Here is a 16,077-nt window from a genome sequence, read left to right on the forward strand (position 1 = left end):
GTAGTTTAAAGTGCGACACGAGGGACTGAAAAGTGTTCCAACCAGGAATCGAACCAGGTACCTCTTCATTAGATAGTGGTGAGAGTCGTTGAGGAGATTTCAGAAGCAGAATATCTTGTATTTCTGGATTATTTCACGTGGTTTTTCTACATATCCAGTTTCATAGTGTTGAGGACGGGGATGAATTAGATGAAGCAGCAATCATGATGAAACTTTCATGCCTTAGAACAGGCTTGAGCATTTCTCGTGCATTTTCTCCGTTCGGTGTGAACATCCCGCCTGCATCTGAAAGCCAGTACGCAGCAGAGAAGTGGTGGATGAAGGCATTTGTGCCAGGGATTCCCCCGATGTTTTTATCCCCCTCAAAGAAAATGGAACTGAAAGTATATACAGTAAAACCTCGTTAATCCGGACCCCGATAAGCCGGACAGGCAAAAGCCCCTCCCCCAAAAAAAGCAGAATGCAAGGTTTTAAATGTGGCTAGAAGTCAACCAGAGAACTTCCAAAAGGAAAGGCAGTCAACCACTGATGAAATTCTGTTTCTCGCAGACTTTGTACTGTACTGTATAGTGTATTTAGGCCTATGCCCTTTAAATACACCATAATAAACGTGTTTTGTTGCTATAAATGGAATCTCAATGCACTTTCTACTGTTCCTTTAGGTTATTTCAGTTAATCCGGACTTTCGTTAAACCTCTCAACTTATCCCTCCCATTAGTCCGGATTAACGAGGTTTTACTGTAATACACCATTTCTTAACTATATAACTAACTCTCTAGCCTTCTTAAACCCGAAGGTTCAGGTTCATGGCTGCAGCTGAACAGGCCTTCCATCTGTCCCTATATTGAGCAAGATCTATATACTCTTTTCCATCCCTACCGATTTCCTTTAGGTCCATCTCAACGTTGTCCCTCCATCTTCGTCTTGGTCTTCTTAACTATATAACAAATACAACCAAAAAATCATTTGTGTCCATTAATGGTCCATTCATCAAAGATTTCCCTGCCTTGCGGATTGATTGATTTAGTTTATTTTACTTCGCGTTTTGTGCCTCTTGGCTAATTTGCGAAGATGGGGATGAGTGATGAAATGATGAATGGACATTCACAAACAACCAAGCCCGAGCGGGATTCGAACCCGGGACCCTTGGTGTCGCAGCGCGATGTGCTAACCACTCGGCCACAGGGTCCGGCCCCTTGCGGATTGAAAGAGGACAGTATCCTGCAACTGACCAGCCCCACCGAGCCAACATGAAGCTGTTTTCCACTTAAGTTTTCATAGCATAGCGCTGATATTTTACATGTATTAAAGTGTTCTCAAGAAACTTGGAGGTAGATTAGAATTTGTAAATAGAAATTTGATCAAGTTTTCGGTGTTACTATTTCGATAGCTCTTGTATGAGTTTTCGTTTCCTTAGAATGTAAATGCACAATACTCTAAGGCATTTCAGGGTGTCTACCAAAATAACAAAATTCTTGACTTTTTCTTGACCTTTTTATTCTCTTTCTTAACATTTACTTAATAGGTATAGTTGCAAAATTAAGAAAATAGTTTCTTTTATTCATAAAAAGAACCTACCAGAAGGCTGCTGAGACGAAAACTGAAGCTGCGCTTTAAGAAGAGATTTGGACTTGCTTTAATTATTATTGCATGTAAAACTGAATGCTCCAGACTTCATCCTGGATGGAAAATGGTCACATTATTAAATATTTTAACAAAACACACGCATACAAGAATGTAATTCTTAAAAAACATAGTCCACAAATCTTAAGCATAACTCAATACAATTTTTGATTTCCAAATATTCAATTTTAAAACCCTAGTATAGGTATATAAGAATGTAAGTTCACTATATTGTAAAAAAATAGCACACATTCTTGACCAAAAGCATAATTTCTTGACTTTCTTCCCGGGTTCGAATCCTGGCCTGGGCATGGATGTTTGTGAGTGTTCATTCATCGATTTCATCATATCATCACCCATCCCCATCTTCGCAAGTTATCCAAAAGTGGCACAAAAAAGCGAAGTAAAATAAATCAATCGATCTTCACTTTCTTGACTTGCCTGTTGATTTCTTGACTGGTAGACACCCTGTATTTAGAACCGCAAGGCAATAGTTTAGTTTACGGATTGATAAAAAAACTACCTCCCGAAATGAAATAAACAATACGCCATTGAATAGGCATCTCCCGTAAAGCTAGAAGCTTAATTCGCACAGTGCTGATAATGATAAGTTTTTACTGTACGAACGTGACCGACGAAGACTCCTATCTAGCTCACTCCATTTCAGCCATATTACAACGCTGCACGTACCACCGAGAGCGCTCCTCCACAAAAACAGCGAGTTGCCCTAGCATTCGAATCGAGTATCTCTAGCTTCATAGTCCACCACGCTAACCACGAAGGCTGCCCAACGGTGAAATTCAGTCATCGTAGAACATTTTTGGTCTGACGCGTAAACTTGTTGCAACGAGTTGCTCTCGCAAGACAATGTATTCGGATGATGAACGGAACAACGTACGTACACAAAGGAAAACCCGCGTCGCTTCGAGACAATCCAATTTACAGATGAATTCAGAACTAACTCGTGCAGCTCAAACGGTCCCCTTCCACCTCGATGCTCAAGAGAACTCGTTCTGGCACAGGGTTCAGGAGAAATGCACGAACTCACATTACAGACAGGGACGTCCATTATGCAACCCCCCTGTGGTGCGAGGGGCGGAAAAAACTAACCTTACCAGCACGATGTTGCGTTGCAACGGTGTTTCAAACTTTTTGTTTCCAATCAAAACGCCAGCGTCAGTTAAACAGAACGCCTGAAGTTAGTTCGAAACACAAACGATAGCTAAAGTCTGTTTCTGTAATATTTGAGATTCAAGGTCAGACCCAGGCCGCTAACAGTAGCGTAGGACCAGTGTTGCCAGTTCCGTCCAGTGTATATAAACACTCGACCAACAGATGGCGCTATATTTTCGGTTTTATTGAATGCTGGAAAAATCTGCAAATAACTGTCCTGCATCTCACAGTTTGTATTGATTTTCTGCGAAACTTTATATAACATATTGCAGTAATGTAATATACAGGATTCTGCCGTAAAACACCAACAAACTTTTATAGTGTGATACAGTCTACGGAAGACTGACATGAAAACTTCAACATGAGTTAAAATGTAGAGTGGTACTGTGAGGATACGAGGTGGTAAAACTGTTGACTTATAGAAGTGAACGAACGATGATTTAGTTGGAAGCTAACAGAGAGTTGGACCACAGAACAGGACCTGCTAGTGCCTACAGAGGACGGTTCTTTCCACGATGATGAAGGGAGGTTTTCTCCTAACCAAACATTAAAATATGTGTTTGTAATTTTATTCGAATTGTGTGTAATACGAGTAAATGCGGGTTTATCCAATTTATTTAAGAGGCATCCGGTATGAATTATAAGAACGGAGCGTGATGGATGATGCTGGTTCATCAGACTAGGAATTCGCCCTTGCTATTTTGTGTATTTTAATGAATTTCTAAATGTTAACTGAAAGGATTGAGGATCAATTAGATCAATCTTAAAAATTTATTCGTAACTTAGCAGAACGAGCTACAGGAAAAGTGAGTTTACCCAACCCCGTAGCCTCTTCCATACCCGTGCACAGAGTCGTTCCTAGGAGTGATACTAGACTAGCGTAGACCCAATCGAATCGCAACTAAAAGTCAAAGTTTATCCATTAGTCTTGTTTGAAAAGATTAAGTTTTAAAGACGTCTTCCTAAGTACCAGAAACATTCCAGGAAAGTATGGAGTAGCTGGGATGAGAATAAGAAAATGCAAATGTTGCCAACCCTGTTGAAGCAGCCCTCAAGGTCAGAGGCGACAACCCTTGAACTTAAGAGCAACTGAAAGAGGAGTTTACCGCTCCCCAGACACCCTAGAAATCGAAGACAAGGTAGAATACAGACTTCAGAAGAAGGTGCCAGTTTTGACATACGTAAGAGAGAAACAATCCCCAATTCTGAAGTTGAAACCAGCAATGCCAATTAATAGAAAAATTGAATTAATTTGCACAATGCTTAGCCTACTATTTGAGATTTATTTAAAAAGGCGTACAATTCAAGTCACGATTTGTTCAACGATCTCAGTGAGTATGAAACTCTAATTCTTAATGAGCAGGAGTCAATACGAAACATTAAAAATATATGACTGGCAACCATGAATCTGTAACGTATAGCTGCATACATATAGGATACAAATGCAGATTATCGTGGGCTCGTATCGTTGAAACATATTAAGAAAATTTGTTTGTCTTGATGTACTGAGCACGCTGTGAAAGTTGGGCAGTGTAATAGGGGACACCTAGTATATTATTATTTATTGCTGTCTGTTCGTGTACAAAATCTGGGTTTTTACATTAGCTTTCACTGTGTTACTTGATTCATGCATGAAAGTCTATAACAAAATAATTCATTTGAACGTTCGGTTTGGGCTTCGAACCTCTATCCATCAAAGGATTGACAGATTTCCTTTATTTTACATCGCAAAGATAAGGATGAGTGTTATGATGAAGGGATACTCACAAAGAACACACATGCCTAGGCCGGGATTCGAACCAGGGTCCCCTGGCGTTCGAAGATGCCCTCCCTCACCAGCACACATCATCGGGAGACTTTTCTCTGTGTAGCCTGTTGTCTTCTACGACTCGTATCTTGTCATTACTAGTGTGTTAATAGTAGTTTGTTCAGTTGGGATTTTGCTCTTTCGTCTTTCTGTCATGGTGATGAGGCAGCTTGCACTCTTCTTCCGTTTATTCTAGCTGGAAATCGGTTTCTGGTTCCAAGGTAGGTGCTTGATTGGTGGTGTTTGGTTTGTTTGCTTCATGTTCGTGTGTTCTTGTTCTAGGTATTCGTGTTGTGGATTGTGTTGCATCATTCGCATCTACTGTATTTCGCCTTGTTGTGGTAAGTATTCCCTTTTTATATGCAATTTGTTATACATCTGAAACCAAGTTCGTTAATTTGTTTAAACGGGGCGGGCGGGTGCCCGGGAAACCCCCCCACAAAATTTTCTATATTCCGCAAGGAGAAGGGATGTTTCATCCCCCTCAAACAAAATGGAATTGAAAACATATTAAACGATTTCTTAATTATGGAATAAACACTCCTGAAAAATCCGGACTAATGTGGGAGATACGTTGAGCGGTTTAACGAAAGTGCGGATTAACTGAAATAACCTAAAAGAACAGTAGAAAGTGCATTAAAACTCCGTTAAAGGAACAAAACACGTTTATTATGGTGCATTTAAAGGGCATACACTATACAGTACAATACAAAGTCTGCGGGAAACAGAATTTCATCAGTGTTTAACTGCCTTTTCTTTGGGAAGTTCTCTTGTTTACTTCTAGCCACGTTTAAAACCTTACATTCTGCTTTTTTTCCTTTTCCTTTTGCCTGTCCGGATTAAGCGAAGTCCGACTTATCGGGGTCCGGATTCATGAGGTTTTACTGTACTTCAGTAGCTCTCTTTTGATGTATGGGTTTTCTTAAAATACAAGGGTTGGATAAAAAGTAATGGCAACACTGCTGTCCCGTGAAAGGGGTGAGTCACAGCGCCACAAGCGTTTCGTGGCTGATAAAGGAATGTCAGACGAGGAAGTATAGTGAGTGGGAGCGATCGTATGTTATTCAGTCAAAAACAGGAGTGCTCTGAAGCAGAGGACGAGAGTGCAAGCGCCCTAACAATATGTTTAGGCAAGAAGAACAACGTCTGGTCAACGCAGCCTACTTCTGCACCTTCTTGCAACGCCACCTTCGTCTCGCATTAAGAAGGAAGCGACGGCACGGTGTCCCATCATCCTGCTTGTCAATGCAAGGTGTCACACTGCGAACAATGTGACGGCGCTCCTGAATAACTGGTAGTGGGAGGTACTGAACATCCGCCGTATTCACCGGTATGAGACCGTGTGATTACGACCGTTTTGTCAAAATGAAGGAACCACTGGGCGGAAAGCACTACGACACGCGCGAAGCCATCATACGTGCTATAGGGCGGTCACTGCGGGACATCGACAGAGATGGACGCGCTGACGGTGCACGACGCCTTCCATACGTGTGACAGAAGGTCGTAGAGATGAGGGGCGATTACTTTGAAGGAATGTAACACGTGCTCCTCTGCCAATACAGTCAAGTACCAATTATACCAGTGTTGCCATTACTTTTTATCCAATCCTTGTATAAATATAATGTTTCTAAATTGCGTATAAATGTTATCATAAGATTTAATGTCGTAGGTACTTAGAACTGGAAGGCAATAGTAGCGTTTACTATCTGGTAACATACAAAATTTCATACCCCCACAGGAAAGAAAACCACAAGTACGACACTGATTGAGAGCATCTCTCTCAAAGCGAAAAGCTTCATTCGCACACTGAGCGGTACTGTAGGGTTTTTTGAAGGGCAGAGAGGAGGTAGGGGATGGGACAGAAGTCTTCTTCGAACGCGTTCGTGCAGTGTGCAAGCCTTGAATAGCGGATTTTCACCGAAGTAGCATTACGAAGCCAGAGGGAAGGGATAGCTGTGGTCCCATTTATTTAAACAATTGTCGCTATTAACCTGTATATATAAATGCAACTCAAAATAGTGAAAATTGAAACTCCATGGCACTCACCTTCTTCCTATCGAGCGACTTCAGGAGGTAGATGTCAGTTGAGTCAGAGATCCCTCCGTGGACAATGAAGGTCTTGCTGTCCACAATGGCGCCTAGAGGGAGCCACCGGAACAAGTTCTCCAGAAGCTCAACAATTTCCTCCGCGAACTCCTAAAGAAGAAGATCATCCTATTGATATATTTTAAATATTTTAAGCATGATCTTTAGCATAGATGTGGAAACACTGGGTCTAAAATAAATACAGATAGGAAAACACTTCGACACATGTTACAGAAAAGGAAGAAAATTTGTTATGTTAACAACATGGCAGCCATATTGGATTCATACAAGTCAAATACGTTGATGGATGATACTCGAGAAAGATAAAACTTATGTTACCAACGTATCAGCCATGTTGAATTAATTCCTTTTGCAAAAATGGTCATGTTGCGCATGAAAATGGGGTTCATTGATTGATTTGCTTTCTTTTACTTCGCTTCTTGTGCCACTTCTCGGCTAATTTGCGAAGATGGGGATGAGTGATGATATGATGAAAGTGATGAATGGTCCCACCAACAACCATACCCAGGCCAGGATTCGAACCCGGGACCCCTGGCGTCGTTGTCCGATGTGCTAACCACTCCTCCACGGGGGCCGGCGAAAAAGGGGTATATAAACACACTTGTAATTTTACCTAACTTAATTCTAAAGCTGTTCGAATCCTAATGTTGTTCGTTACTGGTGGTTTCATGCATAATGTTAACTTTAACATTTCTGCAACTGTAACTTATTAGCTTTCCACCCAGGATTGCGTGGATGATCTGTCCGGATGACGTTTGTTGAAATCTTTCGCGATAACACGAAACGGTCCAGTTAACATCGCCAATCATAACTTGTAATGAAAGATATTGGCATTTCTATAAAATTATAGCCTATTTTGATGTCACATGACCAACTTCTCATTTAAAAAAAAAAAGTTTAATCCATTATGGCGAAGTTCAAAATGGCTGCCATGTTGTTAACACATTCTAGCATCCTCTCTTGTATATCATGTATCACAACATTCTTCTCTATTTGTTTCACAATGGCGTTTCTAGATTTACAGACCACCCAGCATGAAAAATTAAGTTTCAGTCAAATTGAAGGTCTTAAGAGATTGCCCAGGTCTAAATTCTGATATAACATGTGAGGAGCGGTGAGTACAACAATCACAGTATCTCCAGCTTCATTCAAGTTTCGTTTCCATCTGTTAGCTGTGTGGAGTTGCCAAATTTCTTTCCTTTATGGCAAGCAAGTGCTGGAGTTTCCAGGATGTCTGGGAAGGTAATGTAATTTCAAGTCGAGCAGAATGGCAGACTAGTGTCCCATGCAGTTTAAATTATGGGGAATATTATATACACGTGTGCAAGCTCTACTACTCTACCATGAGACACTTCCGTTTCGTATCATCAGGACCGATTAAGTTGAAGGAGGAAACCAGTACGTTGAACTACTAGGACGGATTAAGTGAAATTGAACTAGCCGAATAGTTTAGCTCACTGTTCTAACTACTTTATTATATGCCAGGTCTGTAGTAGTTTCATAGTTGCGAAACTAGTTGCTGTAGAATGTGAATTTTGAATTTTGATTGTTTTTTAAGTCCACTTTATGCACAATAGGCTAATCGGGACTGTGCCTACAGTTTAAAGTGGGATTCGAACCACTGCGCAATGTGCCTCCTCAGAGTATCGAACCCGGGACCCCTTGATTACAAGGTGGCTGTGTAATGTAAGTTGTAGTGATCTATACCACTATGTATGTCTCAGCAAAAGGCGGCATATTCCAGGCTAAGTGTGTGAACACCCTCCCTACAGTCCGGACCTTTCGCCTTGTGATTTTCTTCGAGTTCAAGAAGCCGTTGATAAGGTAACATATTTGGGTGGGATGCTGTTGTGCAAAGGAGAAGAAGGGTGTCCCTCAATTTCTGAGTGAGCAACTAAGAAACTTGTAAGAGCGTGTAGTCACGTTATACAGCAGAAAAAATGTTTCAAATAGAGAGAATACTTCTTGACGTAATTCTCCTGGCTCACTTTCATTTGACCGGCTCTCGTACATATGATGCTGAATCAATTACACCATAGTGGAATATTTATTTGTGACAAAGAGCGAGAACTCGTAGTTGGTAAAACTTTGTTTGTAATAATATATTATATTCGATCACTAGATGTCAATGTGATTGATTTTATATTTTTTTTAATTGTTGGTATACATGTGAAATAAATATTTCCAAAAGCAATCGTATTTTTAATAATTTTGATTTCCTCCTTAATATTTCTTTATATTTAGTTTGGAAAAATATTTTACTTTATCAAGAAGAATTGAAATACATAAAACTAACATAAACACTTACCTTGTACTTCTCCCTAACCTCGTGTAGAAATCCATACCTGTAAGAAATATGGTGTTAATTATTATTTTGCAATAAACTTCATATTTAGTGTGTATATTAATGTATATAAACTTTGACGGTAATCTGCAAGAAAAGACAAGAAATGTAGAGACAACAAGAAAATATGTTAAATACAGTATGAAATATGTTTTAACAATATTGCAAAATGCACAGTATGAACGATGGTCCATTCAGTTAGCCAGCTTGACTTCTATGTGGTCGTCTTAGATTCGATTTACGAAAAACTGGACTATTCCAACTTCATTCAGTCCAACAAAAACTCTGGATCCTGCTCATAGTAAGTTATTTACAGGGCGATTGAAAAAAGATTATGCGCAAACTGAAGGAGAGTTTCAAATATGACAATATTGCACAATAGGAACCGGTAGGGTACTCCCAACGGAGATTTGAGGCAATACTGTCACGTATTATTGGTAATGTCGTGGTCGGGGTTTACGTCATGCCCCAACTTATGTTTGGACGGTATTCAGAACAACGTTTTGCAATATCTTGTTCAGAGCTGTTGAAAGACGTACCACTTACGCGTCGGCATGTGTATGCAACAGGACTGAGCAGGGGCACGCTTAAATCGTGCTGCAGGAGACTGCACCAATTTCGAACGTCCGATTGCATGGCCAGCACGCTCCCCCGATTGTTTTGCGCCGACCGGCGGCTCCAAGGTGGTACGATGGTACGGCCGTACTCCCTGTTGTTTCACAGACGCCGGGGCGACATGAAGGCAGAACGTAGCCAGATTTTATTTAATGAATGTATCTCTTGGGGTAAACTTGTTCTTGTTCTTGCGCATATTTGTGGCTATGCAACTGCCACGTTGCAATGTTCCGACTGAAACACTTTGGAAATTTCTAAGAGGAAAGAATTTCAAAACATCGTTCCTTTTGTTTGCTGTTTCAATCAACTGTCAACAATCGCGCGGAACCTGTCCTCTAACGTCAACAGTCCCTTATAAGATCCATTCTCACTTTTACGAATTAAATTGTCTGTGTTTCTTTTGCGTTCACTGCTTCAGAACGCGGCAGGCGGCTGTTCGGAAGAGCTACTGGACGTTTTGGAACATTTTAATAATGTGCAACAATAAGCGGCACGATAAACATTTTTTTTAAAAAAATAGTTCGTAGTATCGCTTCCCTTCGGATACTCAGTTGTGGTCTGGTAGTGAGTGAATCACATGCATTAGAAGAGGACGGTCTTAACGGGTTTTGCGTTTTCGCATCCAATGAGGAAAGAAAAAAACTAGGGGCAGAAAATAGGAAAAAGGCAGAGAGAACGGGAAAAGGCTACCTTGCGTACGTCTCTTTCATAAATAATTTTCTGAAAGGTTCGAAATCAGGCGAGTTATTGAAATCATTGAATCATTTTTGTACACTTTTCCCGAACAGTATCATAGTGAATTTTTTTTTCCGATTGGAGTTTCGAAACTAGATATATTGACACTTGAATTTTGGATCACATTAGTTATGTCAGGTTTAGTGTTTTTGTCTTTGCTTCTCTCCTGGCTTTTGCTGCAAGAATTGGACACTTCTTGGTAAAACTACGTATAGTACAGTTCTGTATTAGGTACGGTTAACAACAACAAAACGGAACGTGAATTATTTAACCAACCTTTCGTCCGTGAAGTTAAGTTATTGAGACACAATGAGAACACTTAACATTTCGCCCCTGAGAAAAAAAAGTAAACCAAATCAAACGTTTTGGGCGAGTATTTGAGTGAAGTAGTCGTACCTAATTCTATAGTTTCACCCATTTCTCATACTTCCGGTCGTCTTAATGATTCTAAAAGCAAGTAACAAATTCTCTTTTATTGTCCCCCAAATAAAATCCAATATTAGGATTAGACATGTAATTATACTATTCGGAACTCTTAAGTTCCTGATTTGTTCTTTGTGGCTTCTAGTCTTTTTTTATCTTGGTATGTATAGTTAGGACCAAAACTCTTAATTTTCAGGGTTAACACGGTAGCTAATGGGGAACATATTTGCGACGTAGACTATTCTATTCTGGAAGGTGAAATTGCCTTGTTGAGAAACGGTGCGCAGTTTTCTGAAGCTAAGACCATTTCCCTTAATGGTGGAGTGTTTCAGATCTTCAGCGACAGCTGTTCTTTACCCAACAGTAAAGTCAATCATTAAATCATTTTTGTGCATACCAATAACGACAGCCAGCGTAGAGAGAAGTTTCTCGAAGTTGACTGTGGTGAAATCAAAAATAATGACTCCACTCGAGGAATTATTGATGATGTTTGTTGAACAAAACTTTGCAGAAATGTTAATATTTCGCATTGCATTGATAGATTCATATCGTACGGCCCTCCTAGGCTTCTTTTGTAAACCCAACTGTTAACCTTCGTATTTTTAACATTCACAAACATTTCAGTACAAATAGAGGGAAATTAAATAATCCTTACGGCACCAGCGCCGCAAGAGAAAGGTGCAGGGTGTTCGAGAAGTCACGCAACCGAGACTTTGAACGTACGTAACTTTCGTACAAGAAGCGATAGAAACATGGTATAAATTTTGTCTACATAGTTTTTAATGTTTAAAAGATATGTACATCCACAAAGTTAGTGTGTAAGGTGGATTGTAATATTTTGGGAAGGAGGACAGAAATCAATGATCGATCATAACATAATTTTCGTCTTTCGGAACACATATTGAAAGAAAATATTGTATGTAATACCTCGTATCATGCTAGGTTTTATTATAACACATACAAAAGACATTAATAATATAGAAGCATTAATTATATTATTTAATAATTAAATATTAATAATTAAAGGTTAATAGTTTCGTTAGAAGCATATAGAAATATGACTGTATAATATGGGATCCTTTTTACTAGTGCTGTATTTTCCAAAAAGTTCTTACGTTAATTATACTGTATTATTAAACTTATAAAAAATCGCCATACAGATATCTACTACATATAAAATTGCTAGAAAAACAATAGTAAGATAGGTCACACTAAAAGTTTTTAGACAGGCGCAAGTAAAACACTGGAGACCAAAAGTATGAATTCTATAATTTTTCAAAGTATTCTCCATGACAGTTGATACACTTGTTCATCCGCTCAAACCAAGTGTGAAAGCACTGGGACCACACATCTGCAGGCACCTCTTGAATGCACTGAACGAAGGCGGTGACTGCCTCCTCGGGAGTAGGAAATGAAGAACCTCGTAATGTATCATTGATTTTAGGGAACAGGAAGAAATCACAAGGGGCGAGGTCGGGACTGTAAGGAGGATGAGTCATTTCTTCGATGTTAGAGGCTTTGAAGAATTCGATTGTTCGTACTGCTGTATGGCTGCGCGCATTGTCTTGATGCACAATAATGCGACTTAGTGGGCGTTTTTCACGAACTTTCCGTACGATCTCCGGTAAACAAACCGTAGTGTACCATTCAGCATTAACGGTCCGACGTCCCTGTAGCGGCACTGTTGCAATATGGCCCGTCCGACTGAAGAAAGTGGCAACCATTTGTTTGCCAACACTTCGTCCCTTCCTGACTTTTGTTGGTGGGTCTTCATCCGGGAAGATCCACTGCGTCGACTGTCGTTTGCTCTCGGGTTCATAACAGTACACCCAAGTTTCGTCACCTGTTACGATGTCATACACTGCATTTGATTGTCCTTGGTTAAATTTGTCCAGCATTTTCATGAACCATGTGACCCGTGCCTGCTTTTGCTCCTGAGTAAGATGGTGTGGGATCCATCTGGCACAGAGCTTCCTGACACCAAGGCGGTCATGCAGGATCGTTTGAACCTGACTCATACCAATACCCAGTGTTGCACTAATAACTGCATATGTCACCCGGTTATCCTCCTCTATCATGCTACGCACTCTGTCGACGTTTTCTTGAGAAGTTGCTGTCACAGGACGACCATCACGTAATTCATCACAGAGTTTCTGACGTCCACGTCGAAATTCTAAAAACCAATTAAACACAGTCGTACGGCATGGGGCTTCCTCCTGAAATGCATTTCGGAGCCTTTCATAACATTGCTGCTGCGTTAAACCTGCTCGAAAATCGTAAAAAATCATTGCTCTGAAGTGCTCCAGTGTTAAATCCATTTTACTGTACACACACGAGAATAATTGACTAATTTCTGGCACACAACAATTAACAACTATAAATTCTGCAGAATTATCACACTTCACAGACTACTAACTTCAACATATCCTAGAGACAATGTATTGCTGCAATCAGTGTTGCCGCATCTAAAAACTTTTAGTGTCACCCACGTATAATACATTCTACTAGAAGAGAAATCAACGAGCAAATTTTATTGTACAAAATTATCAATGGATCAACGGAAAAGCAGGAAATTTTAAATTTATTGAAATTCAATGTGAACAAAAATAGATTTGATTTTGCACTTACTTTGCTTTTGCAGTAGTAAATTGTACATTAGTCAGGTATTGTAATATATAAAAGACGGTGTGAAACTGTGTAATACATTTTCATTCTGCATAAGTTCAAGGGGGCGCTGTTTTGCTTGTCGTACCCATGGACGTCCGCAGGATTTTTTCCAGGGAGGGGCAAAGAAGATATTTTTTCCAGGGGGGCAAACAAGGCACATTTTCCCCAATAATAGTGTTGTTCGCCCAAAAAACATTGCTTAAATTTGGATTTATCATATTCATGCAATAATTAACACATGTTATTGTGGCTGAAATGAAATTATATGTGAAAAATATATAATTTTCGGTTGACTTTAATTTTCTAGGGGGGGGGCACGGCCCCCCATGGTTCCCTTCCGGACGTCCATGGTCGTACCCCTTGTTCACGAATCCTGAAACCGCCAGTGTTTGCGCCCACATTTCCAAGCCATTAGCTGGCATCCACATAGATAGACCAGCCTTTCAGGAAACCGAAGAAATGGATTCAGATTAGGAGTTATGTATGGCCAAAAAAAAGTCGCCAAAAGTGTACAGAGAACTGAAGATTGGAGGGGCTTACAACCGATAAGCAACCATGCGATCTCTTCCGCTATTATTAAGAAACACTAAATGTTTGCACCATAACCCTTAACTACTCAGAATTTCTCTTTTACTTTATTTCTTACACCCCTCCAACCCCAAGTGAACCTTTCTCCATACCATTCAGTTGGGATGCTGGCTACATGCAGTCAAGGTCACGAGGTCTTGCCTTTGTTTTTTCAAATCTTATTGAATTTTCTTTTCGGTAGTTACGTTTGATTTAGGTTACGTTGTGTTTCCGTTGGCTCCTAACTCATTTTCATTTTCAGCAAAATATTACAAGGTGGCTACTCTAGGATCATGATAAAATTCAAGTATTACTCTCGGTTTTCAAGGCGAACTTTTAAAGAATTCAAAGTCTTCAAGCAGATGTTTTCCTCTATTTCAACCTTACGTATTACCGCCTCTCACCTCCCCCCCACCCACCCACACACATATTAACAATATAAAGGGGCCTGTGTGATTCCAATGTATCCAAAACTTCTAATTCAATTCAATTAAAAAATATATAATATAAATATTTAATTTATGGTGCGGACTCCACATTTGCCATTCACATATACTCAGGCTTGAAATACATCTACAAACAAAAGTCACAGTTGTTACAGGCTATCCTAATCTACGAAAAGCTCTTAATTGAATAAGATTTTCAAACTTCCAATCTTCCGTCTGTCAGATAATTGTTCTACAAAGGAAACTAACAAAGTAAACAAACGGACTGAGATAATTATGCTTTATTTTTCACGCAGATTCCTTTTCCTTATCGACAAAAATAAAAGCTAAACTATGAAAAACTTGCCTCAGGGCATTTATATATATGTATAAATTCAAAGGGACTACGGAGGAAAATTCACGATGAATTCACGCAGAATTCCCGGAGCCAACAATTCACGCAGAATTCCCGGAATTCAAGGAATTCCCGGTGAGTAGCCACCCTGCACAATAAAGGCGGTCAGGGGCGTGATGCTGATCACATCACCCCCACTCACGACCGGATCAAGAAAGTGTGGGGCGTTATCCCCACACCCCCTATACGCCTTCATGGCGTGGTGTTAAGCACAGGGGAACACTTTACCTTTACCTTTTTAGTCTGTCGTAAGGTTCTAGGGTCTGCTACGTGGGTGACTGTGGTTCGATTCCCAGAGTGGTTGATTTTTAGGACAATATATCTGCAAAGAAGGGAGGCTCTGAGGTTCACCCAGCCTCTAATAAATGGGTACCTGGTACTAATCCTTAGGGGTGGGGGGCAGATCGTGGCTCCAATCATAGCATCTCCAATATGACAAGATCGAGAGTGTGCGTGGCCTTGTATCTCTACGCCCTTTATCGGTGGAGGCGATTGGTTTTAAAACTACGGGGGGGGAGGACAGTTTACTTTCCCATGGTAGATAAAGTTTAGCATAGTGCGTAGGAAAAAGTGGCGAAAAGTGGGGGGCAACTGCCCACCCCCTAATCGCTGCCACTGCCCTTTATGTATTTTCAACACGTTTTCAGCGGATGGGACTGACAGCCTCCGTGGGCGTAATGGTTATCGTAACGTTTCACGAACCGTAAGATTTAAGTTCTAAGTCTAACGACGGGCGTTCCGTTGTTCCTTCCATCCATTTCCTTAGTTCCTCATTCATCCTCATCGTTGCGATTAACCTAGAAGTAGAAAAGCGTCGTACAATAACCAAAATACAAGCACGGTGGGTCAGAACATTGCACTGAAAAAATCATATAAGTCACGAAAAATGAATGGACCTGGCAACACTGCTTCCTGTGCGCTTTATGAATACATTACAGGCCTGCCTGTCATCGTTGGTATTCCCGAGCATCGCATTTCAATCCACAATTGCCACGGCCGATGGAGCACGGACGGTTGCCGTGGAAACGGCGGAACATCGTCGTGAAAGGCATTCGGAAGTCTCTTGCTCTAAAACTACCCGGTTCAGTCTGCAGCCTTTGTTCCAAACTCTCAAGTCATCTCCAAGCTTTAAAGATATTGGCTCTCAAAGTCTTTGTTGAGCCAATCATTAGGATCT

At 40.4% G+C, this 16,077-nt stretch overlaps 1 protein-coding gene across 2 annotated transcripts in view; it reads right to left on the reverse strand.

The window, feature by feature from the left end:
- The window catches only part of rdgC (retinal degeneration C), a 560,018-nt gene that overhangs the window by 118,462 nt on the left and 425,479 nt on the right, over positions 1-16,077 (reverse strand). For both annotated transcript variants that reach the window (XM_083134220.1, XM_083134221.1), the window contains exons 8-9: positions 9,018-9,054; positions 6,650-6,799 (exon numbers count right to left, since the gene is read on the reverse strand). In XM_083134220.1, coding sequence (XP_082990346.1) covers positions 6,650-6,799; positions 9,018-9,054 — 187 coding nt within the window. The remainder of the gene's footprint in view (positions 1-6,649; positions 6,800-9,017; positions 9,055-16,077) is intronic.

The sequence above is a fragment of the Lepisma saccharinum genome, chromosome 13 (genome assembly GCF_977018435.1).
Source record: "Lepisma saccharinum chromosome 13, izLepSacc3.1, whole genome shotgun sequence".
Classification (NCBI taxonomy): domain Eukaryota; kingdom Metazoa; phylum Arthropoda; class Insecta; order Zygentoma; family Lepismatidae; genus Lepisma; species Lepisma saccharinum.